An 18,806-nucleotide genomic window follows, 5' to 3' on the forward strand; every position below is an offset into this window, starting at 1 on the left:
TAGATGAAACTTTCTCACAGGTGTGCAGTGGTAGTGCTGCTGCTTTGCAGTAAGGATACTGGAAGATTGTGGGTTCGCTTCCCGGTTTCTCCCTGTGTGGATAGCACTTTTGAGTACTAAGAAAAGCACTATATAAATGTAATGAATTATTATTATTATTATTATTATCAGTTGAATGGACAACAATCACAAATACAAGAAGATGAATGTCCTATAATGGTCTAGTCAAAGGCCTGATCTTAATCCAACTGAGACGCCGTGTCACAATTTGAGAACTGAAGTGAACAAGCAGCACCAAATGAACATGAAAAATTGGACACAAATCTGCCAAGTTAAAAAGGTCCAGAAAGTTCCTCCAGAACAGCATACAAAGCTAGTATGAATGCACTCCCAAAGACCTCAGGCTGTTACTGCTACAAAAGGTGGCTACCATCAATTATTATAGTATAGGGACTGTACAAAACCAAAGAACATTTATTTTGATTTCCTTAATTTTTTTTCTAACATAAAACCACTAAGTTTACATTTCAGTGCTTTGAAATAACGCATCACAGTGTAGGATGTTATTTAATGAAATTAGAGAATTAGTTAAGACTGTGAATAATTTTGCAAGGCACTTTCTTTAGAATGCTTGTCTGAGCTGTAAATTTTCCCACGGCGCAGAGACATTTTCGCTATTTTCAGAAATGTCACTAAAATCAGTTCACTATTTTTCAAGTTGAAGTTATTTCTTCTCAATCATGGTATAGATTCGAATACAATTTCTGATGGCAAACTAAAGTTGAGAATTTTTTTTAATAAATAAAAATATGTAACCCTGTCTGGCATTTTATAATGGAGGTGAAGGGGCTAGGGTCCCAACATGAAAATGAATACATTAAACCTTACTGAATACATCCTTTTCTTTTAAGCCAGAAGTATTGATCCACATCTTGTGATCACACACATTTTTCAAAACAATGGATCCATGTTGTTTAGGAAGGATAAAAAGCAAAAAGAGAACAATTGTTATGAGATTGAGCCATTTTAGAAGCAGAATGGCTAGGGGCTTCACTTCCATGTTCATCTTCCCCTGCAGCACACTTCAGCCCCTGAGGGCGTGGATTTCTCCAGAATACACTTTCCCCTTGAAAGGTTACCTTCAAGCGCTGTTATTGACATTTAACGCTGCTACCCAGATGTTAATGGCTGTCCCTGCCCTGCAAACACCAACTAATAATAACTAAAAAAAGACACACTTATGATTGCTCACCGTCTTTCACTCTATGGAAGCTCATTTTGTTATTTTGCAAAGATATTGCCTGCTGCTGCCCAGTGTCATTATGCGAGCTTTTACTTTAGTGGTCCAGTGACAGAAATACTGAACACATATGTAGCGTGCAGTGACAAGAAGTTAACATGTTGTAGGCATTCATATAGTTTTATACAGGTTGAAATTCAGCAAGTTCAGTACTGATAATTCAGCACAGGCAATGTAGGCTGTCATTCCTGGCTCACAGAGGTAGAGTGTGTACATTCTTCCCATATATTTATAGACTGCTTGGTAATCAAGGAGTGTCAAGAGTTTCCTCACTGGACAACGTTGTCCTCCATTACTACCATAACCTCTGCAACAGGAATGCGACGTCCCCTAGAAAAGTCATTAATTGGTTTGTATAGCGTCCATTGGTTGCATCATGGTTTGGCCGTATTGCACACTCTGCCTTTTCAGTTTCTCACTGTTTTTTTTTTTTTTTTTAATGATACATGCACACAACATGCCATGGTAAGTACCCAAGGGTGAGTGTTCCTGAATCTTTCTATCGACATACAGCAGGCTATACTCAGTTCAGATTTATCATTCTTTGTATAAAGTACAAAGTCAATGTTAAGTCAACTGGCAGAACTCTTGCTCTGTAGGCTATGCAAAAGTTAGCGCCATTTAGGAAAAAATAATCATGGGATTGCATTGTGCACCTATCTGTCATTAAAAGCCATGACAGAAAATAACTATTAGAGAAGAAAAAAAAAAAACCAGAGACAAAGCTTAGGAAATTTGGTGAAATCTGTTCATCCTATCAAAACTCCACCCATGATGCCTGCTTCAAGCAAACAAACGAATGGAAAACTTACTCTTACTGTAAGAAATTACCAGGAAACTGTTATAAAATTTATTACACTTGGTTTTCTTTTATTATCATAAGCATGCCTCAAAGACATGTTTCTTTGAGTCAAAACCATTGCAGCTTAAAGTGTACATATTGGGCGAGTTTTAAGGCTTTTGTTTTCATGCTGGCACTTCAGTACCCTTGACTTCCATCACAAAACACATGGGCTAATATTGTTTTTATTTAAATAAATAAATAAAAAACTTCACTTTAGAATACTATTTCATATGGCAAAATTAACATACGATAGTGAAGAACTAACTGAGTTAAAAACATCAAACTTACCTTTTAAAGCTGTAACTTACCACAAGACGACAGTCAAAATGATACTAGAAGACAAGCTTCCTCCAGTCCTTAGAGGCTACCATGAACTCAATATTTAGTAAAAACAAAAAGCTTTTAACCTACATGACCAAACTGCCACCACCAGTCCTGGATTACATAAGCATATCTTATTGAAAAGACCCAAGGTATCAAATTATATTAAAATGCAAAAGTTAAAAATGTGCATCTTATTAAGCTAAAATGGATGCCTAATCAAAACGTGTTTTGCATTGTCGTTTTTAAATTTGACTAAATACACCCACCTACAAGAGCTCAAAACTATTTATTTTAATTTTCCCTTGAGATACAGGCGCTTTTCTTCATAAAAATAACTGAGTGCAACCTTTTCCTTAAATCAACGTGGCTCAATTAATTGTTGGGAAGCTCATAAAGGGTACTTTTTAGTGGCACGTATGACATACATCCAAGTTTCTTTTTTTGACGATCATATTTCATTTAAGAACTAAAAGTAATAAAAATGCAGTTTGTGAAAACTATGTATGGCTTGGAGGAGCAAGCATTTTTTATAATGAAATAAACGTGTGGGTAATATTTGGATGTACAAAATACCTGTTCCTCGAGTCCTTTCATGACCTAACCTTCCCAAGAGTTTCTAAACAGACGACGTTTTTGGAACTCAAAAAGGCATTCATGGAAAAGGCGGTTGTTGAAACTGATTTACTTATTTGGGAAGAAAGGCCTTATTGCTTTCAAACATTGTCATTAAAGAGGGTTTGGGAACTACGAGACTCTAAACTTCAGAAAACTTGCCCTGAAACGACACACTAGTTTGTCATAAACCAACCGTGGTAACGTGGCGCAAAAATATTGGGAGAGGCTGAAAAAGAAATCAAACAACGACAAACAGCAACTAATGTATTAAAAAATATTGATTTAATCCACCACAAGTTCAGTTCACGGGGATAAATGTTAAAAGGAAGAATATCCACAGTGAACAGAAAAATGATTGTATTCAAAAATATACCCTGTCCCGTAAATACACACACATACACGAGAGTCTCAAAATCAAAACATCAATTAATTCACAATAAATTCTCCAAAGCAAAAAAGAAAATCCACCTTTCTCCGCACCTAGCTCTATCACCAAAAGGCAGTTAAAATGTTTTTCCAAAAAACGGAAAGCAAATTGCTCACGTCAGCCCAAAAGCTAAGTTAATAAAACTCCTACCTAAAAATTAGGCGTCGAACCCGATTCATAAGAGAACCTTTCCAGCTGCTATTCTACAGTCAGCCACTAAGAAACGACCCTGCTATTTCAGGACTCCGCAACACATCAGCTTTGCTTGACCACCCGCCCCTTATGCACCGTTGAGTTTATATAGCGGCTTAACCGAACCCCCATACTCGCCACCCAGGCTCAACCACCTGCTTAGGGGAAATTAATTGCACTCCTTAACTTTTTTTTCCACCTGTACACATATTACGGCGGCGCTTAATTAATAAATAAAACTTCTCACAACGAAGTAAACTTAAAAACTAAACATTACGCAAACTTTAAATTAAATCGAACTTCTTTGAAGCTATGACTATCCCCCACCCCCTTATGCAATCAATGTGAAACCGTCTGTCATCCGGTGAACGCCTGGCCAAAGCGATAGCTAAAAACTCCTCAATTCGTTCGTGCGTGTCAAAAGCTGGGCAAACAGGCCAGAGGCAGGTAAGCACTCACCCGTTTCAAATTCGATTCACTGAATCTTAAATCTTGCTATTAAAACCTTCAACCATTGTTAGTAACAGGGGCCACCACACGCATAGCGGCAATCCCTGCACTGCATTTTCCATATTCATGACTGTAAAGCGTTGCGAAGCCTCCGACATCACATAATGTCACTTGTCTCTTAATCCTCACGTTTCCAAAAAAAAAAAAAAAAAAACCAACAGCCTAAAGTGGAAATACGGCAGTTTTGGTTGTTTTGGGGGGGGTCCACTTCAGTGTGGCGACAATAAACATACCGTAATGCGCCCCATTGAATCATTTTAGTGATGCCCAGTGGTGACTGTGAACACTAAACACAGTATGTGCCAGCCAGTAAACAATCTACCTTCAGCGAAATTAGAAGCTTTTTTCAATTTTTTATTAGAGCAATCTAGAGGAGAACAGGCTCTTCAGCCCAACAAACCTCACCAGTTCTATCCATTTAATTCTTCCAAAAAGAGATCATGGGTTTGCGTCCCGGGTACTCCCTGCATGGAGAACGCTTTGAGTAGCGAGAAATGCCCAATACAGTTAGGTCCAGAGACAACTTTTTTCTAATTTTGGTTCTGTACATTACAACAATGAATTTTAAATGAAACAACTCAGATGGAGTTGAAGTGCAGACTTTCAGCTTTAATTCAGCGGGGTGAGCAAAACGATTGCATAAAAATGTGAGGCAACTAAAGCATTTTTTTAACACAATCCCTTCATTTCAGGGGCTGAAAAGCAATTGGACAATTGACTCAAAGGCTATTTCATGGCAGGTGTGGGAAAGTCCGTCATTATGTCATTATCAATTAAGCAAATAAAAGGCCTGGAGTTGATTTGAGGTGTGGTGCTTGCATGTGGAAGATTTTGCAGTGAACAGACAACATGCGGTCAAAGGAGCTCTCCATGCAGGTGAAAGAAGCCATCCTTCAGTTGCGAAAACAGAAAAAAACCATCCGAGAAATTGCTACAATATTACGAGTGGCAAAATCTACAGTTTGGTACATCCTGAGAAAGCAAGCAAGCACTGGTGAACTCAGCAACGCAAAAAGACCTGGACGTCCACGGAAGACAACAGTGGTGGATGATCGCAGAATCATTTCCATGGTGAAGACAAACCCCTTCACAACAGCCAACCAAGTGAACAACACTCTCCAGGGGGTAGGAGTATCGATATCCAAGTCTACCATAAAGAGAAGACTGCATGAAAGTAAATACAGAGGGTGCACTGCAAGGTGCAAGCCACTCATAAGCCTCAAGAACATAAAAGCTAGATTGGACTTTGCTAAAGAACATCTAAAAAAGCCAGCACAGTTCTGGAAAGACATTCTTTGTACAGATGAAACCAAGATCAACCTCTACCAGAATGATGGCAAGAAAAAAGTATGGAGAAGTCGTGGAACAGCTCATTATCCAAAGCATACCACATCATGTGTAAAACACGGTGGAGGCAGTGTGATGGCTTGGGCGTGCATGGCTGCCAGTGGCACTGGGACACTAGTGTTTATTGATGATGTGACACAGGACAGAAGCAGCCGAATTAATTCTGAGGTGTTCAGAGACATATGGTCTGCTCAAATCCAGCTAAATGCAGTCAAATTGATTGGGCGGCGTTTCATGATACAGATGGACAATGACTCAAAAACATACAGCCAAAGCAACCCAGGAGTTTATTAAAGCAAAGAGGAAAATTCTTGAATGGCCAAGTCAGTCACCTGATACTTAACCCCACTGGGCATGTATTTCACTTGTTGAAGACTAAACTTCGGACAGAAAGGCCCACAAACAAACAGCAACTGAAAGCCGCTGCAGTGAAGGCCTGGCAGAGCATTAAAAAGGAGGAAACCCAGCATCTGGTGATGTCCATGAGTTCAAGACTTCAGGCTGTCATTGCCAGCAAAGGGTTTTCAACCAAGTATTAGAAATTAACATTTTATTTCCAGTTATTTAATTTGTCCAATTATTTTTGAGCCCCTGAAATGAAGGGATTGTGTTAAAAAAATGCTTTAGTTGCCTCACATTTTTATGCAATCGTTTTGTTCACCCCACTGAATTAAAGCTGAAAGTCTGCACTTCAACTGCATCGGAGTTGTTTCATTTAAAATTCATTGTGGTAATGTACAGAAGCAAAATTAGAAAAAAGTTGTCTCTGTCCAAATATTTATGGACCTAACTGTATATAAATGTAAAAAATTATCATCATGTCGAGTTTTGAAGGTCCATAAAGTCGAGTGCCCACCACACTACTTTTCCATGTGTCAATGGTTCTGTGTGAAGAAAAACATCCTAATGCTTGAATGATTTGCACATATTTTTTCTTTTAAAACTCATTACACAGTTTTTGATCACACACAAGATTCTCTGATTATATTTTTCACTGCCTTCTTCACACTGATAAGCAGCCTCCTTTTCCTTGCCATCATGTGATTATGTCTCTGTTTTGGTAAAACTCTTGTGCGATTTTAAGAGAGTTTGTAACAAAAATGTTCTTAGGATGCTTAGCTTCAACTTAAGGTAACACTCCTTTTTATTATTATTAACCCCTATTTTTATGCTAAGAATTGACCAATTTTTAGTGGAAGGCTGCAAACGTAAAATGCTGATCTGTTCCACTCTCTCTCTCCGAGGTTTCTATCACTTTCTCATGCTGTACAATTAACTCCCTCTGTTGAAGACTGTTCCTGTAGTTCACATCAGAGAAGGAAATCTCTGTGTCAAGTGTTTCTATGGAATTTTTAAAGAGTAGGTAATTTGGATTGATAATTTGTTTTGGCAGGGGAAAACACCAAGGTCAGTACATGATTTTATAGACTCAAACAATACACATTCAATGTAATTTTCTTTTTCTCCCTGGGCTTGTAATAATTGGAGCAGAAGGATTTTCCATAAATTAGATTAATTTCTCAAAATGTTACAAACCTCTTTCATGAAAATGAACTTTTAGGTTGTCAATGAAAGATGCACATTCCTACCACCCGGTTCACAATTAAGAAATCACTTTTTTTTTTATTTTTATCCCAACTATTCAAAAGTTTACACCAGGGTGGGACAATGGCAGTAAAACACATGCTTTGGCAAACAGACTACTAAAAGCAGCACCTCAACACTGATGCAGGGCCTACTCTGTCAGGGTTCAAGTGCTACTGGCCAGGAGACACTGGTCATGGATGTGGTGATAAACCAGAGCCTGCTGAAACCAGCACACACTCGCTACTAGCTCGCTACTGAAGCGTGACTGGGAATGTCAAATCAACATTAATACAACCACTAACAGCCTAGGACAGTTCTTGCAAAACATCCCTAAAGATTTAAAAAGTGTGTGATTAGTGGTTTTCAGTTAAATTTTTTTTTGTAAGTTCACAGCCCATTTATGAGCTTTCCAATGAGTTATCTGAGCCATGTAGCTTTGATAGGAAAATAAAATCACTCGTTTTTTTTTTGCTGTCCATGGTGAAAAGTACCTGTATCTCTGGAGACAAATTGCTTTTAAAAATAAACCAAAAATAGTTCTGAGTTTGAGATGGTAGGTATTACTATTATGCCAAGTTTTGCCAAAATGAATAGTGTTCATGTTAAATTAAAAAGATGTATAAAAAAAAATCATACCTGCTGAACACTAACCATGGAAAAGTTCTGTAAAAGTTTTTCTTTTGAGAATTGTTGGGAGGTATGCTAGATTGTGACACAATATTAACATTCAAGTAAAAATAAATCATAGATCCATAATGCAGTTGAAGAAAGCACATATTAAGATCAGGTTTACTTCTAGCACAAAGGCTTTCGATTGTGTATGGTCCCATTCTCATAACACATGATAGCACAGAAAAAGAATTAATCCTGACAGAATTTGGCAAGAGGCAGTAGGAAGTCAGGATGCACTCATGCATGACAGGCTAAGGCTAATTTAACCTCCTTAGTTATTAGACCCGAGTGTCACTCGGGCTGTAAAAACAGTGCAAAAAATGTTAGTGGACATGTCTCATGTAAGACCCGAGGATTACTCAGGCTGTAAAAGTGCTGACAGCATTAGTGCTGAATGTTACTTGGGGAGGGGATAGACATGTCTTCTCCTAGCTTCATAATGGTGCCTCGTAAGAAATGTCTCTCGTCAGCAGTGATGAGGAGGTGAGTCTGTCTTCAGGAAGTGAAACTGAAATGGTTGATGAAACCTAAATTGATTCTGGTGAATCTTAAAGTAGCTAAGTTTCCATCCAGTTTTTTGCGACGTTTTGTTATCGACAAACAGAATATACGTAAAAAAAATGTGCGAAATTTGCTGTCTCCAGCCTGTTTCCATCAAACTGGCTTTTTATCGATAAAATGGTGTGCGTGATGACGTCATCCCCCCCCCAAAACGAACTGTCGCATAACTTTTGTTGTATCGCGAAAAAAATCTGCCCTTGAGCCGTTTCCATACATAATTTTGTGTATGTCGCAAATTATCTACCTTTTGTTTTCCACATTACACCCCCTCCACTAAACAAAGAAACAAAGAAATGGAGAGATTATTCAGACAGTTTTTTGAAATTTGCCAGCTTACTGTTATTTCAGTTTCACAAATAATTGGAATTGTACATAATATCCGAAGACGACAGCAGAATGAAGCAGTTGCTTGTCTGATAGCCCTAGAGCTCGAAGAAAGTACCCCAGTGCGACGAAACCCACGGGTATGGGAGAGACGACGGAATAAGACCTTCTGGGAGGAGGTGGTGGAGAGACACTTAACAGAAAATCTCTGGCTGCAACATTTTATAATGACACGGCCGACGTTTGAGATGTTGTGTGGATTCATCAGTCCATCACAGGTTGCCACCGGTTCCAACCCAAAAGCGGATTACCATCGCCCTTTACAAGCTGGCAACCTGCGCCGAGTATAGAGTAGTTGGAGAAACTTTCGGGGTTAGTAAAACTACCGTCCATCGATATGTATATGCTGTGTGCACCGCTATTAAAGAAAAATTAATGCGGCGTTATATCAGACTTCCGACTGTAGCGGAGGCCAATGAAATTGCATACCGCAATTCCTTGGTGCATCTTGTGCCACAGATTTACGGTGCGCTGGATGGCACGCATGTGCCTATTCTTCCCCCGACGGAAGGCTACCGCGATTACATTAATCGCAAAGGGTGGCCATCTATTGTTCTCCAGGCCCTTGTTGATGACAGGTGCATGATACGAGACATTTGCGTTGGCACTCCTGGAAGTGCCCATGATGCAGCTGTGTTTGCAGCATCGGATCTGTACAGGTGAGCCTACCTTTCAACATCCCTTCACAGTGCGATAACAACTGAATTAACCTGCTTCCCTTAAGGTTTTTAATTAAAACTGAAATTTGAATTAATACAAAATAACGACGTTTAATCAAAAAAAAAACTCTCTTCATCAGACCATGCGAACCGCTCCGCCATTCTCGTTTTGATTGCACGTGATGAAAATGTGACACATTTATTTGCGTTAAAGCCCTTTTTTCCAACAAAAACTGTTTCCAATGTAGTTTTTGCGACATCTGAAGTATCGATATGGAATTTATGCGTTAAAGTTAAACGGAAAAATATTATGTCGACATGTACAACATTTTATCGATAATTAGCATTTCCATCAGCTATATCGGTAAAAAATTTGAAGCGCTAAATATTTTTTCGCAAAAACTCCTTGGATGGAAACCTGGCTAGTGATGCATGCATCACTCGCACACATGTAGAGAGTGTGTGTTGTTCATATTATTTGTATTATTATTATACTTCTTACACTTCTGACTTTGTACTTTGTTTTGCATGTCTTACAGTAGAAGGATGAGATTAAATAAATATGTAATTTTTCAAGCCAAACAATGCACCACTTTTTACATGTTTTTTCAAGAGAAAATGTAACACAAAAGATGTTAAGATGAAAGAGTAAACTCTGGCAGACACACAGAGAACATTACTCCACACCAGTTGTCAATCACATCGATGTCACTGTGACACTAACCACTTTGATGAAAGTGGTCTGACATGTGGATAATAAAAAAAAAAAAAAGTTAAGAAATAAAAGAGAACTCTTCCTAAAAAGGTAAAGGATTGGGGTTTAAGTACAATAGATGTGGATTAGCGGACACAATCTGATTCACACTGTTAAAATGTCTTCCTAGTATTAACTGTGGGCAGGAAACGTGGAGCATTAATGCAGTCAAAAGCAATCAATGAAGATAAACTGTCACAGTGCTCTTAACTAGCAGAGCAGCCTGTTAAGTATTCTTGTCAAGAGTTTGTAGTAAAATTGTACTTCTATATGTATTTCAACGATAACAGTATCACTGATCACTTGATAATATCCAGGGTTATACTATGTTCGCATGTGCCAAGACATTGACCATTCATGTCACAATCTTTACTACAAACTGCTAATATATATTAAATGGCTAAATCAAATTCTACACGCGTCAATTTAGAGACTTATAAACCATTGGCCCATACCCGCCTCTCATGTTTTAGTAAGGAAGGGAAAAAAATCTCACACTTCAATTGATTAAAGGGTTATAAAGTTACAGTTCAATTTATTATATTTGGGATAAGTGGGGAGCATCCGTGCAACACAGAGTAATTGAAAAAGAGGGAAAAAAAAGTTAACGTTCAGAACAAAATTACCAGCAACTGACAACCACCTGTCTGACTTTCTCTCACATATATCTATGCATATTTCTTTACTAAAGACTGCACCCCTTACTCAGATCACCCCAAATTTCAGGGCCAAATATGTGCTTAAAACACACCAATTTCAGGGAGCCTTCTCTTTACTAACCTACTGGGACAGTTTTCTAGGACACCAGAGAATCTGATATTTACTCATATAAATTTCTTAATAAATTTACATCTCATAAATTTCTTAATAAATTTACATCAACGAAACAAGCATGGACTTTTCACTCGAGTCTGCTTTTTTTTTTTTTATATAAAGACTCCCACTAAAGTTCCCCATCTCATGTACAACTCTGTGTCTCTGTTGCACTTCTGAAGACGAATAAAGAACTCAGTTTTACCCGTAGCATGAGATCTTTAGATATTAAAGTGTAACTCTGTTTTAATGAAGACAGCAGCAGCAGTTTCACAGTTCTCCTCTACAATGGACATTGCAGAACCTTTATTCCTAAACAGTCAAAGGGTCCGAAAGGCCAGCAGAGGCACTTCTTTCACATTAGAAGCAGAAAATAAGTATTGTTAGTTGTCAGTCTAATTTTTCGGGCTGTAACAAATCTTTAAAACACACATACACACACACACACACAAAAGTATATACAGTGTATACATACACAAATGTGTGTTATTCAAATCCTTTTCATGCTCTCAAACATGTACATGTTTACAGATAACAGCATTGCTCTGACTCTTTTTGGGGTGAGGGGACTCGGGGAGGGAGCTCAACTGCATGTGGACTGCCGAAACAAAACCAAAAACATGTAATTGGCCCACTCCAAGCAAGCTATTTTTAACAGACTTGATTATACAATAGTTCTTAAGAGATATACATAGCAGTTTGTGCATAAATAAATTACAAGAGATCCATAATGGCACCACCTTCAAAGCATAAATTATAAATCTTTAATTTAATTACAATATTACAAAAACCTCCCAATCTGATCTGCTAATACAGCCTACTGGCATTTGCCAGGTTGTTACAAGGAAAAGGTCTGTCCATTTCTCCTGATACCCAGCTCCCTTCACCCCTTAAAATTAAATAACAAGCAAATCAGGAAATATAAATAGTCACAAATTAAACAAAAAATAAGCTTTGAAACCTGAAGAGACATTTGTTACAGCCCAGTACTACACATACTATAAAATTTTATTACAATAAAATAATCTAATTTTCCTTTTAAGAAATCTCTAAGAATCTGTTCTATCCAGCTATAGAATCGCTTCAAAAAATTAAGCTTCTGTTTCCTTTTATTTATTTAATTTCATGCTCGTGTTAAGGAAAGTTCAAGGAGCAAATACTTAAGGCTTTTTAAAGGGCTGTGAGGGAGGCAAAAAAAGAGGCTGCAGGTGTCTGTGGGTTAACCCACAAATGACGCTACTCAGACTCACAGACAGGCAACATTCGCACAGAGTTATTACACCTTTAAGTTACAGTAGTATAGTACTGAAGCCAGTGTACATTAAAATTATTATTTTTTTTTTTTTTTTTTTTTTTTGAGCTTTGTTTTTTTTACCTCCAAACCTGCATGTGATCAATGTGTATGTTCACTCATAAAAGTACACTTAAGATAACCCTTCATTTTAAAGTACTAGACTTTTGCATAAATTAACACAAAATAGTAGCACGGTACTTAGAAAAAACGCTTATTCTTTTAATAATTGCACAGTTTGAACAGTACTTTCATTTCCTGCATTAAGATTCAAGTAAACTGCAGTCAGCAGCTCTTTCAGTATCAGTGTATGGTAGGGTAGAGTCAAGAACAAACATGGTTGGAAGGTTGTGCTATTAAAAATATAAAAATGACTGCCCTCAGTAATGTCAGTTGGCTGTATGAAGTTTATGTATTTAGATGTTTGTGGACAACTGCTTTCAGGCCTAATAGGAATGAGAAGGAATATGCAGAGCTTAACTCATTCCTGAATGTGTTTGACAGGTTGGTGGGGTTAAACACTATAAATTACAGTTGTATTGTCCACTTTAATCTATGTACTATGGTTACTAAAAAAGAAAGATCAGCCTTTACTTGTCATTTGCGATGACTGACTTGTAAAAAAATATATATATGGATATTAATAATGGGAAACTCAAGGTGCAAAGAAATAGTTTGTCACTTGATTGCAGGAATATGTTAAGCTGTATTTCAACCAAAAAATTAATGTTGTATAATCAGAATTTAACTTATTGCTTTTTTTTTTTTTTTTTTTTTTTTAAATATGGGGTGGAGCTTATTTAGGAAACATGAGGATTAGAAATGCTCCAAGCTACCAAAACTGTTCAAGGGTCAATAACAAGTAAAATTCTGACACATCAACTTTCTTTGTGTTGCATCATTTGTAAAATTTCATATTAGCAAGGGAATAAATGCAGTTCAGTTCCGTTCAACTGCTGATTTACTGGTACTAACATATGAAGCACACATATCTAAGGCATTCATTTTCATGTGCCAAGGAATACCTTTAGGTTTTCTGATTGCTCACACACAGTCATACACACATATACAAGCAGTATTATTTGTCAGCACTAGTGCAAGAAATTACTCCAAGAAAATGAGTAATCTTTCTTAAAATTAATTCTCAGTGCAGTAAAAGTAGGTTAAAAAAAGTATTGAAGTTCGAGGGGCTGAATGGATGGATGGATTACACTGTTCTAAACAAGAATTTCCACTAAAGACAGATGTAATGAAAATATATATTAATGCTATAAATATGACTTGTAGTGATGGCTAGTTTAAGGGTCAATTAAACAAAATTTTGAAAAAAGCCACTGTTCAGCCAGTTAAAATGATTTTTAAAACGTGAATAAAGTCAATACATCATTTTGTTAACCAGACGTTACAGTACATTAACTATTCATAAATGCTAACTTGATCACTTGCAAGTTTGGAAAACGAAACACAGTTATCCATTATAAAGAGTAAGACTAATCAGATCCACATGATGAAGATAAATGCATTGTCAGATTTCAGCTTATCTGTACCCAGGATGCTGAATATGAGAATTTCTATTATCTGTTGATTCTGGAACCCTGCTCATCGATGGCTGATGCATCTTAGCCACCATTCCTAGACTTTGATCCCTAAAGCAAGGCTGCTGGAAGTCCACACCCAGATAATCCATGGTTTGCATCACATTAGTCTGGCTGGAAGAACCAGCTCCAGCTCTGTAATGAGTTCCTGCTGCACAGTCTATTGATGCCCCTGAAGGTCCTCCGTGGAATGGCATTGCCAAGTCCTGAGAACCAGAACTGTCACTATTTGGTGTTGGTAAAATATTATTCCACACAGGTTGAAAATAATGCCCATTTGTGTAGGGCATGCTGCCAGGAATCCCATTGACTGGAGGAGAAGGGGTGGGTTTATCTAATGGGGGCTTCAAGGTAAACTGCTGCCCCATGCACAGCTCCTGAGGGTAATTTAAAGTCTTGCAAGAGAACATTGCAGATCCTGGGAGCTCCCTGGGATGGTGTTTTGCAGGGTGCCCAGGGCCATTTTCAGACATCTGCTGAAGATGGACAAGCTGATGTTGATTCCAAGAGCGCTGCTTCATATCACCATTATAGCCAGTCGGAACCCTGTTCATTGTGGCCATGGGCATATTGGCCGAAGCTGAAGGAGGAATAGCTGCAGTTGAAGCAGATGCAGCTGTAGCAGCTGCTCCTGCTGCTTGGTCAACAGAGCTAAGTACACAGGACGACAAAGGAGCGGGCACATTGTGTGTGGAGACACGAGAACTAGCATTTATAAGGAGATTCCGGCTGATTGGACTGGGGTTTGCTATTTGCCCCTCGCAGACCGAGGTAGTACTAATGCCCGCACGGGCCTGGCAGAACTGATTAATCTGATGGACAATGCTGCTCAAGTCAGCTGCCCTGTTTTGGTGTAGACTGGCAGCCATGGACAGAGGAATGGTTGAGGTAGACACAGTCACATTGGGTGGTGCATCAGCATCTGGCATCTTTCTGCTCCCATGTAAACCTGGAGGCTGCAGCAAAATGTTTGCTGGAGGGTGACCCAAGTTCTGAACATGAGGGAGGGGTGGCTGTACATGGCTGAGAGTCTGAGTCTGGGGTAAAGCCTGTGAAGGATGTTGCAAGCTAGGGGCCTGAGCAAGGACAGGCGGGTGCCTCAAGCCCTGGGCCTGCTGCAAAGTCTGCTGATGCTGGTGTGGTGGATGGTGCACCAATGGATGAGAGCCACTCTGAGAAAGATTTAAAGTGCTTGTTGCAATGTAAGGACCGTTTGGCGGATTCATAATGACCTCAGGTAGCAAACGTGCACGGCTTCCGTCAAAGTCCTTTATTATTCCTTTCACAGGAACCTTTACTATTGCAAGCAGGCCGGCTTTTGTGCTGGTCTGAGAAGGGTAAGGGCTGTATCGCTGGCCAGAGGTGTCAAGTCCGTTCACAGTACGACGAATGTGTTTTCTCTGGGGAACTTTCACGCTGTTTGGAAAAATTTTTATAGTCAGTGGATTGTTGGCGACCTTCTTAGCATAAGCATCCAATTCTGCTGGGGTTGGATATTGTGCAGATCTCATCTTCTGTGTGGTGTCCCCTAAGGAGGAGGAGAAGAAAAAAAAAAAAAAGTTGAGCAAAAAAGAAACTAGTAATATAGAACACTTATTTTAAACATTCAGGTCAATATGGTAAAATGAGCCTATTCATAATTTCTTCATCCACTGGATTTTAGATATGCAAGAATAATATACCAGAATCTAAAAATGGATTAACACAAACAGAATACATCAACCTAGCCATGGGCACAGCTGTGCGCTGCTCAAATTTAAATGGCAGAATTATATGCAAAACTGTGTTTTCTTTCATTTTTAAAAGTGCTAAGATGTTTTGTCATTTTAACCACTTTTAGCTTTTTGACAAGTAGCAGCTTGGTTGCAGGATAAATGATCACAAGCAACGTGTTTAATCCATGCAATTATAAAATCTAATACAGGGTTTTCAAGAGGAGTGTATCTCCACAGTGGCATCAGGCAAAAATGTATAAAGCAACCTTGAATAGAGTTCCAGACCATCACAGGATACACTCACAAATAAAACCCTCCGTCACTCATGCAAGGCTAGTTAAGTGTCACAAATTAACATAGCTCATATATGAAATATGGGAAGAACCTGAAGCACTCTGAGAAAAACCCATATTGATACTGAGACAACATGCACAATCCAATGTGATCAAGCCAGTACTCAAACTCGACTCAAAAGGAGTAGCGAGGCGGCACCAGTACAATCAACTACTGTACCTATGCACTGCCCTACTTTTTTTTTTTTTTAAATTAAAGAACTCAAAATAAACAGTGAAACACAAAATACAAGACAGTGTTTATAGTGCTGCTGTTCTTCAGAACTGAAATTGTCCAAGATATCAGGCAAAAATCACTGTATTCTTGTTCCCAAAAGCAGAAAGGCAAACAGGGCTGCTGCCAAGATTAATTCTACAGCTGACAATGCTGGTCTTAAAAGACATAATAAGCACAGCAATAAATGCACCTTCAAGCACAGAGATGGCACTGGGTCAAGTTTATTTCTATAGCCTTTATACATGGTCTCTAGAAAAAACTGAATAAATCTGTCCAAACAGACTTCTATTCATATGCAGATATTTAAAACAGGGATAGAAAATGATGGCTGAAAGGACATATACCAGCTCTAAACATAATGTGACATACCCGATATTGTAGGGTTAAGTTTGTGATCATAATGATCATAAGTCATTTCCAAATAGTTCATGTGAATAATCAAAAATATGTTAAATTTTCATTTAGTTTTTTTTTTCCCCACAGTTCCATACTATTTCAACCAGTGAATTTAATGTAACCATGAGATGAATTTATAACACCATTAAATTAACCAGAGAGAGGACTATGCTGATAGTAAACATTCATTCAGAACAAGTTTATGAACACAGTGTGCTGCTTTAGCAATGCTGTTTTCCTCATATAAATTATATATTCCTGTACTTTGGACACCCCAACAACTGGTGCCATGTTTTGAAAACAATTATGGAGCTCTCTGATATCCTAATATGGCAATTTTAAACTTTATTTCACATCTCTCAGTAACTCCTCCCAAGAGAAAGTGTAGTGAGCTTACACGAAATAGGTGCCATATTCAAAAGGAAACCTGAATTGCAGTGGTGAATGAGATGCTTTATCATTATACAAATGAAAACTTCTTAACCCTTCAAATATGCAAACTTAAATTTGGTATTACAGCAGACACAGAAATCTTATATATAATTCGCCAGCCTACTCACTCACTCACTCACTCACTCACTCACTCACTCACTCACGTCTGTCCGAAGCCGAATGTGAAGTCGCCTTCTGCGCACGTCCAAAGCCGAATGCGCAGTCGCCTTCTGCGCAGCTGCCCGAAAAACCTTACGAGACTGACATCACGGCAGGCGGCAGATTTACAGCCGCGAAAATTCAAAGAGAAAGGCGACTTCGACCGACATCCAGCCCCAAAATCGCGGCAGGCGGCGGATTTACGGCCGCAAAAATTCAAAGAGAAAGGCGACTTCGATTAAAGCTCTAGAGGCCTGAAAGGCGATTTCGACTACAGCTCGAGGCCTAATTACGCATTCATTCAATTCACCTATATCAGGTTTGTGGTGCTTATACTTATTACTATTCCATATTGTACTGGAACATTCATCATTCAATATTATACTATAGGCCTGGAAAATTCATCAACTAACAGTACAAGCCTGTACAGTAATGAGTAAAGCGGACTACAATCATTACAAAACAACTTCTACGTTGTTACACACAGGTAACCAAATACCCATTTGTGTTATAAAATAAAAAATTTCAAACATCTATACCATCCCCTTTAGAAGTGCATACCAGTACCAGGGCACAACACATATCTGCAAGAGAGGCCAAGATTTTAGATGAAAACCTGAAACATCATAGTCACTTACTTGTCAATTTACATCTGTTCACTCTTCTTGTAGCTGGTAAACTACTATGGTCAAGCAAAACTATGACTACCACATTTCAGAAAAATTACCCATCCTCAATGTTACATGCATAAGCATAGTATATTGACCTTAGTCTAGTATATAACAAAACACTAAAGTCCGTGTGCCCAGTCTCTCAGAGCAATGCGATTGGTCGGTTTGGCTTTAGTATGATTGGTCACTTTGGCTTTGGTGACACATAGAAAGAAGCAATGCAAGTGCGAGTCGCATGAGAAGGAGTAAAGGTCATGTCTTCAGAGTCGCCTTCAAAGATGCAAAGTATAAAAACGGCAAGGAGTGAAGAAAGACGCCTTGAAAATAATGACAGTCTGAGAAGCAGGGTTTACGAGAACACGCTCAAGAAAGGGAACACCGGTGAAGATACATTCAGACAAAAGCAAATACAGAGGAAAATTGATGTAAGTACACACAGGGCAAGACATAGAATAATTTAAAAATACCTGCTATTACCTGTCTATGACAGTTACTGTGGCTAATATTTTAGAAATGTTTAAGTATCCTTTGTTAAATTGGTTGTTTGTGGGCTGTTCAGGATTACTGTTAGTCTTGCATTCTATGATTTTACTAATGTTTTGTTTGCATTAGCAAACTGCGCATTTGTTGTTAGTTATGGAAATAAACTATTTTACCAGGTCTATCAACTTTTGTTAACCTTAATTTCTTAAAAAAAAAATACTGTACATCCCATCCCCATTCATGACTCTCAAGTAAATATACTCCACTTATACAGACTATTGGTACAACAATGTATTATTCCTGCTTGAAATGCCCTGCTGATCTCTAATACACACAAGGAGGCAAAAAAGACAGGAGTCAGGATTTAAGAATCCTATCCTCTTATTTCTGGATCATAGAAATCAAACAATATTACACTGACTGCCAACATAAAAAGCCACTCAAGACAACACCAACCCTTGACTTAAGCTTTTTTCCCTCAGATTATTTATATCCAAATGTTGCT

At 38.3% G+C, this 18,806-nt stretch overlaps 1 protein-coding gene across 3 annotated transcripts in view; it reads right to left on the minus strand.

Moving 5' to 3' along the window:
- Positions 1-13,029: 13,029 nt before the first annotated feature.
- LOC114655754 (protein FAM222B-like) overlaps positions 13,030-18,806 on the minus strand; it is a 63,600-nt gene continuing 57,823 nt past the window's right edge. For all 3 annotated transcript variants that reach the window (XM_028806966.2, XM_051930820.1, XM_051930819.1), the window contains exon 3: positions 13,030-15,403. In XM_028806966.2, the coding sequence (XP_028662799.2) occupies positions 13,818-15,403 (1,586 nt within the window). In that variant the 3' untranslated portion in view covers positions 13,030-13,817. The remainder of the gene's footprint in view (positions 15,404-18,806) is intronic.

The sequence above is a fragment of the Erpetoichthys calabaricus genome, chromosome 8, assembly GCF_900747795.2.
Source record: "Erpetoichthys calabaricus chromosome 8, fErpCal1.3, whole genome shotgun sequence".
NCBI lineage: Eukaryota > Metazoa > Chordata > Cladistia > Polypteriformes > Polypteridae > Erpetoichthys > Erpetoichthys calabaricus.